We start from the raw sequence: 14,912 nt of genomic DNA, 5'->3' as shown, positions 1-14,912 counted from the left end.
GGCTTCCTTGAGAAGGCCAGATTTTGAGCAGAAAACTGAAGGAGGTGATGGAGTTAGCCATGTACATGAGGCAAAAATGAAGGAGGGAGGAAGAGGACAATAGGAAACCAGATAATGAAGCCTAGTGAAAGCTGGAATTTATAGGACCTTATAGAACATTGGAAGAAGCTGGGCTTTACTACGAGTAAGGTGGGAGCTTCTCAGGGTTTGAAACAGAGGGGTGTTATGATCTTATTTGTGCTTTAATGGATCTATTCAATTGCTAGATCAAAAATAAAAAGAAGGAGAGCAAGGATAGAAGCAGGCAACTCTTAAGGAAGCAACTGCAGTGATCAAGGAAACAGGGGATGATGCTGGAGACTTTAGAATGAGAAGTGGTTGGAAAGTGGGTATGTTGGAAGTTAAGCCAATAGGATTTCCAGATGAACTGGGTGTTGGGTATGGGGAGAAAGTGAAGATTCACGGGTAACTCCAAGGATTTTATTCTGTGCCTTTGGAAGCATTGAGCTGTCATCAGCTGGAGATGAAGAGAGGTGTGAGTGGAGGTAGGTTGGAGTTGGTTTTGAGATGTCTATTAGACTAGACATGAGACAAGTAGAAATATTGAGGTTGTTGTTGGATATGCAAGGCTGAATCAGGGGAGAGCTGAACTGCAGATAGATAAAGGACCATGCTACTCTTAAATTCAGAGAGCAGGGAGAAGAGAAAGAACCAGCAACAAAAACGGAGAAGGAGAGCCATCGAGGTCAGTAGGAGGGAAAGTTCAGGGTCTTGAAAGGAAAGGAAATTTGTCAAGAAGGAGTGACCAGCTGTGTCCCAAGTTGAGGCCTGAGGACTTACCATTGGAAAGTCAATAATGACTATGACAAGAGCATTTTCAGTGAAGGGGCAGAGGAAAACATTTTAATGGAATGAGCTGAGAGAACACACTGCTGTATTTACAACCCAAATTATAAAAGCAGAACTGCCATTGGTGACATGAGTTTTCAAGATGGTAAACAATTCTTAATGAAGTTCTTTACAAAACAAAGTTAAATATTCCCTCAATGCACACAGTAATTGCATTTCTGGAAATTTCAGAGTATAATAAAATCTGTGTTTCAATGTATAGAAATACCTTGTGTTCGTAGAACAAAGTTACTTCTGACTCACATCATTGGAAATGGGTTTTTTTCACACATGAATGTGCAGAGGGGCTTTGGAAAGTTGAATGGGGTAAGAGATGATTCTTTGTTGTGTTGAACTGTCCCACATATAATAGGGTATACAGCATATCTGCCTACCTACCCAGAAAATACCAGCCACACCCCCCAATCATTGTGACACCCGGAAATTGTCTCAAAGATTTCCAAAGTGCTCCCTAAGGAGATAGTCCACCCCTGAAGAGTACCACTATTCTAGATCTAGAGAGTCACTATTATGGCTCTGGTGGGAAAGGTGGTAATTGAAGGGAGTTTAGTAAAAGGATTGTTTGTCGATAGGTAGCATTCCGTGAAACCCAAAGGAATAGTGAAGTATATTAGAGCTTACAACCTGGAAGCTGTTAGCACATCTAGGCCTGAAGGAGCAAGAGGAGAGAAAAGAAACCAGAGCACACAGAGCAACACCTAAGTCTATGAAGATGGGACCCAAAAAGAGGCATGACCTTCACTAGTCCTCCCATGGCTCAGCAGGGAGGGAGCTACAGTAGAAAAACACCGTGATTGCTCTCCTATTCTCTGCACTTCTGCTCGTCCCTCCAGTGGTCCAGCTGAAGCCAGAGGGCGAGAAGAGCCAGGCAGATGCAGGCTGGAGAGTCAGCCTCCTGGGCCCACAGCAGTGAAGAGGGTGGAGAGTGATTCTGGAGGGGCAAATGGAGAAGACCTAGCACAGTACTTACCTTTGTTTCCTTAGGTATTCTAAGTAATTCCTATTTGGCCTTTGACTATAGGAATACAGTATTTCATTCATTGTCAGACATATATTTTACAGCATACACCAATACTTTTTGTTGTTTAAAAGGCTCTAGAAATTTGGGGATATATTCATTCTTTGATGTGTTATCAAATGTTTATATTTCATTATATGACAATGTTTATCCAAAAGTATTTTTGTTACTCTCTTTAAGATAGTGTCTTAATAAAGAATGACTGTTTTAATAAAGCATGTGAACATTTTTATTTTCCTCTAAAATAGTGAGGAATCAAAGACATGTAAAAGAGTTATGAAACATTTGCTTCTGTCAATATCGACATGTCCAGATCATGGAAAAAAAGAAAATAGGACAAATAAAGTATAATAGAACATAAGCATAAATAAAAAATAGTAGTGAATTTACCATCAGGATAAACAGCTTCTGCAGAGTATGCCATATGATGCAGGCCAGCCAATGAACCAGTAAAAGAAAGTTGCTTTTAAGATTACTGAAAAAAAAGGCAAAAAAATAAAAATAAAAACCTTTCAGTCACATGCACATGTGCTTTTAAACTGACACAGTGGCTTATTTGAGAATACTGAGGGAATGTTCTATATAAACCCTGTCTCTAATATATATATTAGATACACACATAAACACACACATAAATCCATTTTTTAGTAAGAATTCTGTATGCTCTGACACCATGAGTCCTCTGGCAATATATTCAAACAGTGTTTTCATTTATAATGTTAATTTTTCTTTTAGAAAAAAGGAGGTAGGGAGTTGTAAGTATGATTATCTAGTACAAGCAGAAAAATAAGCAAGATTTTGCTTAAATTGCTAAAATAATACCAAAATATCAATAATTAGGACCTGATTACTCTAATTAGGTATCCACACAACTTCAGGTCCCTAAATATTTGCTCACTTTCTCACTTAAGATAGAGGTCTTTCCATTTGTCAGTGTCAGTATATCCCAAAATGTGAACTGTAACATACATTATGAACTATCATTTTAAAATATGGATCATTGAATGATACATGCTCTGTTGAATTCTGGATCTTAAAATGTCTATTATCTTTAGAGTTACTATCAAAAGACAGACTTTTAAAAAATAATAATTAAAGTATATGTGCTATTCACATGCCTGGAGATGATTTTATATCATTAAACTTCTGCATAAATATGCTTCAATAAGCAATTAAACTGAAGACTCTGGTTTGCATTTTAATCCTCCTTTTTCTCTGTGAAGTCATCACAATCATGTACCTTTGATCTTGCAGTCATTTCTGGCACCAGATTCAGACATCACAAATGAACAATTATTACTTAATAGAATGGAATTCAAAGACAATGGAGTCTAATGAAATGGGGCTTTGTTTTAAACAAAAGTGAAACGTTTTCTAATAGTTGCAAAGAAAGAGTTCTAAGCCCATTAAAGAAATCAATTTATGATCTGAACATGTTGAGAGCTCTTCTTAATGGTCTTCTAGACACCAAGCAGCTTGGAATTTAAAAATTTTCTAGGAAAAGTAAAGCCTGTCTGTACTTGAGGGCTTCTGTTTCTCTTCTTTCCTTTTACACATATTTTTTTTTCTGCTCCTACAGGCTGTTCCACCTCCCAACTTTGAGATGCCAGTCTCCATCCCAGTGTCCAGCCACAACAGTTTGGTATACAGCAACCCCGTCAGCTCACTGGGAAACCCCAACCTTTTGCCACTGGCCCACCCTTCTCTGCAGAGAAATAGTATGTCTCCTGGTGTAACACATCGACCTCCAAGTGCAGGTAACACAGGTAGGTCCTCATGAGGACACAATGTTAGCAAATCAGTAGAAGGAGCCACTCTTGGCAAGATGTTGACTTTTTCAGTTTTCCATTTGTTATGTTCCTTCGTTGCTTAATAGCCCTATTTTAGGTCTTTAACCTCGTTAGCCTGTCTTGTGAGATCTTTCATAATCTGCTGTTTATCTGTTCAGACTATCTATCACCAACCTCTCATGTGGCTATATTTTAACCACATGCTTTCTCAAACAGAAAGTAGAATATCCTGTCTCCCTTCTTTTGCTTCTGCTCTTCTCCCACCTAAAATGCCATTTTCCCTTTTCCTCTTAGCCAGATATCACCCCATTCTGTGAAATCTTCCCCTCTGTCCTCTGATAACATTTGTGCCATTTAGTTATTTATTATTTTGATCAATTTTTATTACTTATACAGAAACTTATACCACAAAGGATTTAAAATGGAAACGAAATGTGATAAAATAGCATAACTTCTAAGAAGTGTGAAATAAAAATAAAAAGAAATTAAGAGCCCATCGTAAGAACATATACACCTGCCACAAATTCGTCTCAATGCTTCTAAGAAATCCCTACTGTTGTACAATTCACAGTGTTCCAGAGAAAAGAAATCAGTGCTCAGAAAAAGTTCAACCATTCTTCATACTCAGATCAAGCAAAACACACTATGATGTGCTATATTGAATATGTGTCTGTTTCCCCACTGGATTTAAAGAACCTTCTTGAAGGGAAGAAAGTCTTCCTGATTTGCCAGCTTCACAGTTGGAACTAAGTAGATGCATATTAAATACAACCAAACAATTCCTTCACACTTCCAAAAGAAGCACCAAAAATAATTATATTTCTAAATCATACATAGCAAACCATTATACATTACATTTTATTTTTTAAAAAGCACTCTATAGGAGAAGTTTAATATGTCTCAGGCACACATAACTGTATTAAAAGCAGTTTATTCACAGAAGACTTTTTCCTTGAGAAAACTTCCATATCTGCCTTATAATTAAAACTAAACATGTATTACTACTTAGTACGGAAACCTTATATAGAAAATATAACCAAAATAGCCAAATAATAAAATCTTGCTAAATCTTGAGTCTGAGAGATATGTATAAAGGACTTCATTATGCCATTCTCTCTACCTTTGACTATGATTGAAGTTTTTCATAAGAATTTTCAATAACTCTATGTTATTCCCTTCACATCATACTCAAATGCAGTTGAATTTCCTATTTGATAAACTCATGCTCATTTTTTTTTGAAATTTCATACTTTATTTCCAAAATATTATTTGTTTGGAAATAATAAACATTTCTTAAAATATAATGAACATTTTCTTCAAATTCCAAAAAAAGAACCAACAAATAATTATGGAGTATCTCTTAGAATCCATTAGAAAATAACCTAGTTGATACTCTGTTCTTTTGGCTAAATCTTGTTGCTTAAAAACTAACAGTAATTATTATTTTCAATATCTTACTGAAACTTCCCAGCTCTTATATTTTAACACTGCCAAATGTTAATGTACTTTTTTAAGTTAGCAGTGAATAAGCATACCTTTCTAACTTTTTAGCCAATGAAACCTATTTTATGGTGTCAGTAAGGAAAATTCAGGCAGTAAATGAGGTCATTCACTGTGGGTAGGTTCATGAAATGACCAAAGTTCTGGACAATTAGCATTTTACAAAACTAATTATAGAAAATATATTTACAAAGAATTAAACATCAAATATATGGTTATTTAAATATATAGTAAACCTTACTTTTTTTTTTTGCTTTCAGTAAAACATCCAAAAATAAAATTTCAGAGACCATTTAAACACTGGATTTTTAAAATGTAACCTTTGTTAGAAAGAAAGATTCTGCAAAATGTCAGTGATTGAATGTAGGTTTAATGTTTGAGCACAGCATGTCATAATAAAACAAATGTCAGCCTTCCACCTTATTTTACAAATTTAGGACTCTTGGGAGAGCCAAAATACTGTGGTTGCTAAAAGTAAAGTGTGTTGTTTTGTGGGCCTTTAGCCTTTTCTCCTTTTGATCTTCCCCTTTAATCCATAGGTGGTCTGATGGGTGGAGACCTCACATCCGGTGCGGGCACCAGTGCAGGTGAGTAGACTTCTGTATTACAGCAAGTGTCATTGTTCAGGGTTCCTTTACTGGGTGATTTGCAGGAAGTAAGTCTTTTGAACAAAGTAGAGAGATCTGTGAGATGCATGGAAAAATGGCCCCAAGAATTTCTAAAGCATTTTTATGAAGCAGGAGGGGATGGATAGTAACTTAGAAGAAAACTGTTAACCAGAACTTTTCTTAATCAAACTTCAGCTAGTCAACATAATCAGAATTGAAAGCTCTGATCAAACCAATTTAATCCTGGATGCCATCTCTGGATGCAGAAGTACCTTCAGCAAGCCTTACCAATTGAATTCTGTGTTAATCATTTCACATTAAATGTGAATCTCTCTCCACCCAAAGAAATACCAAACTCCTGTACGTTTACTTCTAAAGGAGAATACATTTTTAAAAGGAGAGAGTGAGATTATAACCATTCAACAATATTGTTAATAACATAAAGCCAATTTTGGCATTAAAATGAGCTCCTAGAGAATAGGAATACAGTGTACCCCCAAAAAACCTCTTTGAATATATTATACTCTTAAGAACTTCTTCCACTATGGCCAGTCACACTTCTCCACAGTTCCATATCAACTCATACTATTGTGATTATTGAGATTGATGTCATTTTCAGTGCAGAGATAAGACAGCACAGTAGTTTTTAATGCTCACTGCAGCTCACTATTGGCATAACAAGTAATCATGGTAATTCCTGCAGCTGTAACATGCTGTACATTTAAAATAGTACAAGACAGGCATGAATGACACAAGGTTATGTTTGAAATGTCAAAAACATCCAAGCTTATTGAAATATCCATGGACAACCTAATTAAAATATTTTGCCAGGGTCAAATTTACCAGCCTGCTAATTTTAAGAAAGAAGATAAAGAAAATCAGCATACAAAAACATTTTTATAAATATATCCACTTGGGGGTAATGTTTCTCGCTTCTGATATTGGCTCTGCATTAATTCAGTGAGTAATGAAGAAAAATTACTAGAACTACACAGTGAATTAATAAACAGAATCAATGGCACTAGCCTCCTATTTTATCTATCTTTTAAAAATTAAGTAGAGGCAAATTAATGAATAAACTCCATATACTATCTTGCTGAACAGTGAAACGAAGTACTCATTTTTCCCCTGAAAAATACTTTGAGGTTTGTAGCCTCAAAATTACAAAACCAGATCAAAGCCAGACCAGTGTTTCTTGGATTCAAGCCTCTGCCAAAACTATGGTTAGAGAGAATGTTGGGGACTAAGAATTGGGGTTGTCACAAAGACCAAGAAAAAGATAAATTTAAAAAATGGTTTAGATGTTATGATATTTTATCCAGTATCTCGATGCTTTTATAGGAACAGCCAATAGTGGTGATTAAAGTTATTAGAAGTAGTAAAAAAATATATGGGGGGGATGGGTTACTTCGCCTTAATGGAAATAGACTCTTGTTTCTGCTTAATAGCTAGAATGCTTTAGGGTTCTCTATTGAAAATAAGAAGTGTTTGGTTGTTCAATTATGCTGTCATTGTCAATTCCCTGACAGCCCACTAAGTTTAATGGCCCTCCAGGGAGAGAGAAGATACTCAATCCTGTACGTGTAAAAGTTAGCCACATGTATGGCCATAGCGTCATTGAACTAAAAAAAATCTTACGAGCTTAGCAGCTTTATCTTCCTACTTCAGGACCTCTGCCATAGACAGAAGAATCTTCTGCTTCAAAAATAGAAGGAAACAAGAAGGATTGCTCCATCCTGATATAATAAACATTATATCTGGATGAGTGTATCTCATAGCCATGAGCATGTAACTTTCCCAGTTACTATAGACTTCTGAAAAGGTTATTTCCCCACTTTTCAAAAATAGAGGAAGCAGCCCTTTGTAGCTCTGGTTCCACAAACACCTGTTGCAGATGCCATTTAGTAGGCTTCAGCTTAGCTGTCATGTCCTGCTACAGGCTCAACCATCTTCCCCTTCTTTCTCAAACCCGCCAGTATCATGTGTCAAAGCTGAATATATCTGTGCTGATGTCAGAGAATCACATAACACCAGGGGAAGCAAGGCCAGCCAGAATGTCTCTGCATTTTCAGAAAAGAAAACTAAAGCAAAATGACCAAAAGGTATCTTCCAAATTTTGAATATTGTCATTGAAATTCAAGGTCTCAGAAAGTTAGAAACTCTGAAGCCAAGTGTACATAATTACTTTTCAGTCTTTGTAATTTTTATTCAAAATCAAATCATCTCAACCTGTAAAGAGGAGAAAATACCATGCAAAAAAGAAGTAAATTTAACATTTAGTGTGTGTTTATAAATACCAAGAGACCAAAAAGATAAGCATTCTCTTTTTTCAGCTCAGCTTGATGATAAAGTATAACATCTTTCCCATCCAATCCCCGAGCTATACCTCTCTCTTATTCCATCATCCAGTGAATCAAGTCTTACAAACTCAGCCTCCAAGGTATTTCCTAAGTCTATTCTTTTCTCTCCATTCCTGTCCCAATGCCTTGGTTCACATTCATAGCAACATTCCAGGACTGTTTCCAGAACCCCCCAATTTGTCTCTCTGCTTCACATTGTACCCCACTCCAGTCTCCCCATGACTGATTAGCCTTTCTCATCATTCATGTGCCTAAAATCCAGCAATGGCTTCCCATCTCTTTCAGAATTAACCATGGGCCTCTTATCTCTGGCCTAGCCCTCATCTCCATTCTTAAACTTTTCATTCTGCCACTGCCGGCAAGAACCCTGCACTCTAATAATAGCAGACATTTAAATTGCTCTTACTATGTGCTTTATAAAAAGTAACTCATTTTTTCTCATTATGGCTCTTTAATGCAGATATGCATATTATACCCTTTCTATAGATGGGGACACTGAGACACAGAGAGGTCAAAATAATTGCCCAATATGGAACCCAGGCAGTCTGTCTCCAGAGTCCATACTCTTAACCACTTCATTGTGCTGCTGCTTTCCAAATAGCGTGGAGGCCACCTGCCTTCATGTATGCATTCCTAGTGCTCCTTCCCCTCAACTTCCTCTTGATCCTGAGCATTCCTTGTCATCCCTCAGAATTCAGTCCAGCCATTCAGGAAATTTTTTCTTCTGGAAGGAATTATGCATCTCTTTTCTTCCACGGCAGCCTGTGACCACATCACTTACTTCATTGCATTCCAGTTGCAATGTCTGGGCATACATCTTCTTCTTTTTGTTTTAATGTTTATTTTTGAGAGAAAGAGACAGAGCATGAGTAGGGGAGGGACAGAGAGAGAGGGAGACACAGAGTCTGAAGCAGGTTCCAAGCTCTGAGCTGTCAGCACAGAGCTTTACCTGGGGCTCAAACCCACAAACCGCAAGATCATGACCTGAGCCAAAGTCAGACGCTTAACAGACTGAGCCACCCAGGTGCTCCTGGGCACACATCTTTCTCCCGGATACTCAGCCCTCAAGGGCAAACTGTGTCTTTCTTACTCAGTTTGGATTCCCAACACAACACATAGGAGGTAGTCTATGGCAGATGCTCCGTTAATGGTTGTTAGCTGAATAAAGGAAAAATTGATCTACTGGTTATAAATTGTAATCCTGTTGATGCAAAAAAATGGAAGAATACTTCAAAGAAATAATGTTAATTTTAAATATGAAAAGATAGACCCTTGATCTGTAGTTTACAAAAATAATGTATTCTTCTGATACTTAATACAATGAATAGTGAATTACTTGATTAAATGGATGAGCAACATTGACCAATAAAGTTTTACTCACTTTTCTATCATGCTAGAAATCTAAAGAAATGATATGCTGCAGTAAATGAAATGTGTGTTGGTACCTCAGACCATCACAAATCACCTCTTAAAAAAATTAACTTCTTATCACTTAAATTGAAGCAATTTCAAAGATAAAGGCAAATGGTAATTAAGAAGTAACAGCATAGGTTTGCACTCTTGGTGTAAGGGAAGTATACAGCAGGTCATTATATAATACATTAGTAGTAGTGGCATTTCTAGGTTTCAGTTCAGTTATTCATCCACTACTTAGTCCTTTCCTCTCAACAACCAAAATCAGAAGACACTGCTTTTCAAATTATATTTTGTCATATCTCTGTGTATTAAAACCTTTAACATGCTAGTCTTAGTGATTATTGAGGATTATTAAAATTGAGCTCGGTTGAGGTTTTATAATCATTAGATTTGGGAGAAATAAGAGGTAAGCATTCTCTTTTTCAGCTCAACTCGATGATAAAGTATGGCATCTTTCCCACTCAGCCTGTGAGCTACATCGCGTGTTGGCTCTGCCTCAGGGCCTCTTGTGCAAGTACCCGACTGATGTGGTACACGCACAACAATGCCTTGTGTTGGATTATTCACTATCCTATTAGTACCCTTTGTTTTCACTTTGATAACATAGTTGCTTTTTATTGTGTAGGAAGTACCAGTATGCTCAAGGATTCATGATTGAGACAAAAGAAAGAGAGAAAGAGAGAAGGGGAGGGATAGAGAGAGAAAGAAAGGAGAACCCTTTAGGAATCTCTTTGAAAATTTAGAATTTTACAATTTACATAGCTATTTGACAATAAGGCAAAGGAGATTTATGTATATTGGTTAATAATTTTAATTGGCATTTATTGTAAATTAGATATAATTTTATAAAAAAGAAACTAACAGCTGTTTCCTTATTTTGATTGTTAATTGTTTACTATTTTATGCATTTGGTTGTCAAGCGTTGTCACTTCTGGAATGCTTAATTTATATCAGCTAAATACATGGAGACTCGATGGTGACAGTGCACTGCTGTGGATGAATCACTGAGCAGTGAATAAGGAGCCCCAGCTTCCAGGCTTTGAAAAGACTCCATCTAGCACGATCTTACGCTGTGACTTTGAACCTTTGAACTCAGTACACATATTGGGGATAAGACACAGATATCTTTAGCGCCTTCTTACACCCAGTGTTTTATGATTATATGATCATAGAACTTCACTTGCATGACTTTCTTTGTAATTCATTTAGTATTGAAAAAGAAAAATTTAGCGTCTTATAAAATAGAACTCAAAAAAGGAAAAAAATCATACAATGTTTTAATTATCCTGTCCCAGTACCATTGTTTTGCAAGTATTTGTTTTTTGAGAATACTTACCAAAATTTCTTGGCTGACTTTCTTATCAGCCAAAAAGACTTCTCTGCAATTCTTACTCAGTGATTTAAAATATCAGTAAAGTAGTTAAAAATTCAGTCTAAAAGAATTGGCTTTAACAAGTTTACATTTTTGTAATCTAACAATACACAAATTCAGACTGTAATATTCAAGAAAGAGAGATGGATGCCATTTAATTGCTTTAAACAAGAAAACTACTTTTGTTAGTATAAAATATAACTTTATATTACTTTTTTTAAATACTGTTAAGCAGCATGTGAAAAAAATCCAAATTAATAGTTGGATTCTTGTTTTGAAAGTATTATTCTGTTAGTTTGAATTATTCTGATTAAAAATTCTAAATTCATTTGCAGTTTTACCTTGGAGTTCACCCAAAACATAAAGATCCAACAGCATTGCTTTATTATTACCTGTGAAATTAACTAACAATGATATTTTTAATCCAAACCAAGGTTATCTAGAATTATTGAAAAAAAAAATACTTAGTCCCCTAGTTGGATAATCTACATCAGGTGATACTTAGCCATCGCCAAGAAAATCAGTAGCCACTTTCCATATACAGGACCTGGAAAATTATAAACTGTACCTTGACACCATTCCTTAGGGGCCAATGTTGAAGTGGGAGAGGCAAGTCAAAGAGACAACAAATGAATGTTACAGGCAAGGTTAGGATATCATAAAATCTGCTTTCAACCCCGTTAGTTTTACTTCCTTGTTTTAAATTTGTTAAAGTTTATCTATTATTGGGAGAGAGAGAGAGAGAGAGAGAGAGGGAACGGGGGGCAGAGAGAGGGAGACACAGAATCCAAGGCAGGCTGTAGGGTCTAAGCTGTCAGCACAGAGCCCGATGTGAGGCTGGCACCCACAAATTGTGAGATCGTGATCTGAGCCGATGTTGGACGCTTAACCAACTGAGCCACCCAGGCACCCCTAGTTTAACTTAATTCTTAAGGAGTTTGATTTCTGCAGAAAAAAACAAAATTTCAAATTATAGCTTCCTAGATGAGTGTTTAGCAGATTTTAGAGCCCTTAGGGTATCATGATTCCTGTCCTCACAATTTGTATCTTTTTTATCTCCATCTTTCTATTATATTCAGTAAAGCAACATAAAAATTTGTCTCTTCACTAATATCCCATTGATTTAACCTGAGAGTGTGACTAATAATAAAACTTTGGTCATTTGTTATATTAATACAAGCAGTTTAATATTTCCCCCTAAAATACTACTTTACTCAGCATTTGTCTTTTTTTCTTTTAACAGTTCTTTTTCCTCACACACTGTTGGTTTTTCTTCTACTTGTTTTTGGCATCATCGTAAGATTTTATTTGGGGATACTACAGAAAGGAAAGCTCTTTTCAAAATCATTAGTGATATGAAATTGTGCATCCATAGAGGGGAGATGCTGAAGAAGGGATGTGGTTAAAAAAGCCCCTCTTTTGGAAATCAGTTTTTTACCTACCAGGGACTTTCTGGGGCTTCAAGGCTGTTGGCCAAGAGTGTAATTTGCTGTTTTTAGACAAACTTTTGCCAGTCACTTAAATTTTAAGTTTAAAATTCAAGTGTGTTCACTAGACTCTCAATTCAAAGAGTGTTATAGTCATGATACAGTCTCGTATTTAAAAGAGTAAATCAAATACATTCCTTTCGTTTACTTTAAAGGAAACTGTATTGTACCAAAACCTGGATAGACAATTTCAATTGATAACCTATGGATGTGTCCACAGGATGCTTTACTATTCACTGGGTTTATTTATTATTGTTCCATTTTAATTGTTTCAACTGAATTTTTTACTCGTTAACTGTTTACTAAACACTGTGCCCTCCTGTCACAATTTCTTGACCTTGCCCTCCATTGACAACCTCCAATTATGACGAAGAACTGATTATGCTGTATTGGTAGTGTAGGGGGAAAACAACCTGCGATACTATTATAGGTTATTATAATGTAGTAATAATGGCAAATCTAAATCTGTGGTCAATTTCCATATTCAAAGATGATAACATTAATTTACATAACAATCATGAAAAAGGACCCGGGTTAGTTTAACCTTAAGCAACTCAGAGAAATCTACAAGATGGTGGAGCAAATTCTTGCGCAAGCAGTAATTGGGGGAAATGTTCCAGAGGCAGATATTCCAAGAAATAAAATAACCAATGAAAATACATGATATGCCTAGGATGACGTTACTGCCCTTGGGAAGTCTGTGAACTCCCATTTTATAGGATTGTTGTGAAAATCAAATGAGGTAATGATGCAAGGCAGCACCTAGCACAGTTTGCGCACCAGAGTAAGTGCTTGTTAATAAATGTGAGCACTGTCAGTATTACAATTATCTATATTCTCGATTTCCTAAGCAAAAACTAAAGGTTAATGTATTCGCAGTAATAGTAAATGTTCAGTAAGTGAGTAGGGCACCAGTAGGCTTCGCAGAGATGTCTGCCACGGCCCCTACCCTCAAGGGTGGGAATAAATAAGATATATTAATAAACCAAAGGCAGAATCAGAGTGCAGTGCAACATACTTCCCTTTGAACATTATCATCTTCTGATGTGTTTGTAGCAGTTGTGTAAATGTTAAAACCACAAGTAATTATTCTTTCTCTTCTGTCACATTCTCTCTAATTTGTACTGTCTCAATATTTTTGTTTATAAAAATGACTGAAAGAATGAGCGATTGTGTCAATAATGAAGACACCCCCTCATTTTTAGCAAAGAGACAGCCCCAAAATCTCAAGAAGTGAACAATTAAGTGAGTCATAAATCTATCATTCATTGTTAAGTGCAATTTTTTTAAGATAGCAAGGTTCAGTATCATTTTTATGGTGCAATTAAAAACTATCCCTTCAATAAATCAGTAGTCAAAGTAGAATGGTATTTTGAGTGCCTTTGTGCATTGAAAACATCAGGTTGTCAGATTCTTCCTTATTTGCAAATGGAGCTTTTATCCCGAGAAATACAAGGATGCGTTCTAAATCTGAAACATCTGGGTTTTGTAATAATGTAGTAGAATCAGCTTGTGTTCTGGATTCAAATAAAAACCGTCCCACTTACCGACAAGTCACGGAAGCTCCCTGAACCTCAGTTTCCTTATCTGTCAAAAATTGGGAAGATATTGTCTGACCCACATGACTGTTAGGACAAAGGAGAGAGTGGTTCGCCAAAACAAACCTGTTTTGTGACAACAGACTCTCAATCTTTGGAAAAACAACTCAGTGAGAAGTAAAATTTCTTTACTTCTGCCTCACAATCCAGAGCCTATTGTATGTGCTAAATGTTCAGTGCTCAGTATCTAGTTGGCCGATAGACTGTTAATTTCACAAAAGATACTAAACAATACACATCCAAGAGACATCAAGGACAAGTGGGGTAGATATGAAATCTGTGAAGGTCTGGTTCAGCATCAGGGTGACATGGTCAAGCAGAAGAGGCAAGCTCTTTTTAGAATGTCTACTGCCCTCTAACTGGTACAGCCAAGAATAGTCTTGGCTTTTGTGTATTCTTGGAGTATTTTTCTAAGAATACACCACAAAAGACACTGAGGTTTTACAGGAGTCTCTTCATAGTCTAACATTATGCATTATTATATTATTTCCCTAAGAAACCCTCAGATAGAGTGGAGACTTTATTTTATATTTAAAAATCTGTAATCAGGAGTCTTTACCAGGATAAGAATCAGAAAATTTGCTTTGCCCCTATTCCACAGGAGGCATATTGAAATTTTCATCATTCCCAGATTTCTGACCTCCAAATGTTTTGTGGTTGCCTTTTGCCTTAGAGCCATCCCATGAAAAAGATCTCCTTTTCCCTCAAAAAAAAAAAAAAAGTTTGTGATTCACAATAGCTGAATAACATAGTTTCTAGCACTTTTAACAGGGTTTCAGGCATTCAGGGCACAGTGAGTGTAAGACTGAAGTCTAGAAGGTCATAATATTTTTCTACTAAACTATTTTAAGTGT

General features: G+C 36.2%; 1 protein-coding gene across 20 annotated transcripts in view; it reads left to right on the top strand.

The window, feature by feature from the left end:
- The window catches only part of MEF2C (myocyte enhancer factor 2C), a 154,369-nt gene that overhangs the window by 122,518 nt on the left and 16,939 nt on the right, over positions 1-14,912 (top strand). For 19 of the 20 annotated variants that reach the window (XM_042989718.1, XM_042989711.1, XM_042989705.1 and 16 more), the window contains 2 exons: positions 3,507-3,693; positions 5,757-5,804. In XM_042989718.1, the coding sequence (XP_042845652.1) occupies positions 3,507-3,693; positions 5,757-5,804 (235 nt within the window). The remainder of the gene's footprint in view (positions 1-3,506; positions 3,694-5,756; positions 5,805-14,912) is intronic. The other variant, XM_042989744.1, reaches the window with a different exon arrangement.

This window comes from Panthera tigris, chromosome A1 (assembly GCF_018350195.1).
Source record: "Panthera tigris isolate Pti1 chromosome A1, P.tigris_Pti1_mat1.1, whole genome shotgun sequence".
NCBI classification, from domain to species: Eukaryota; Metazoa; Chordata; class Mammalia; order Carnivora; family Felidae; genus Panthera; species Panthera tigris.
This window is presented reverse-complemented; position numbering and strand designations above follow the sequence as displayed.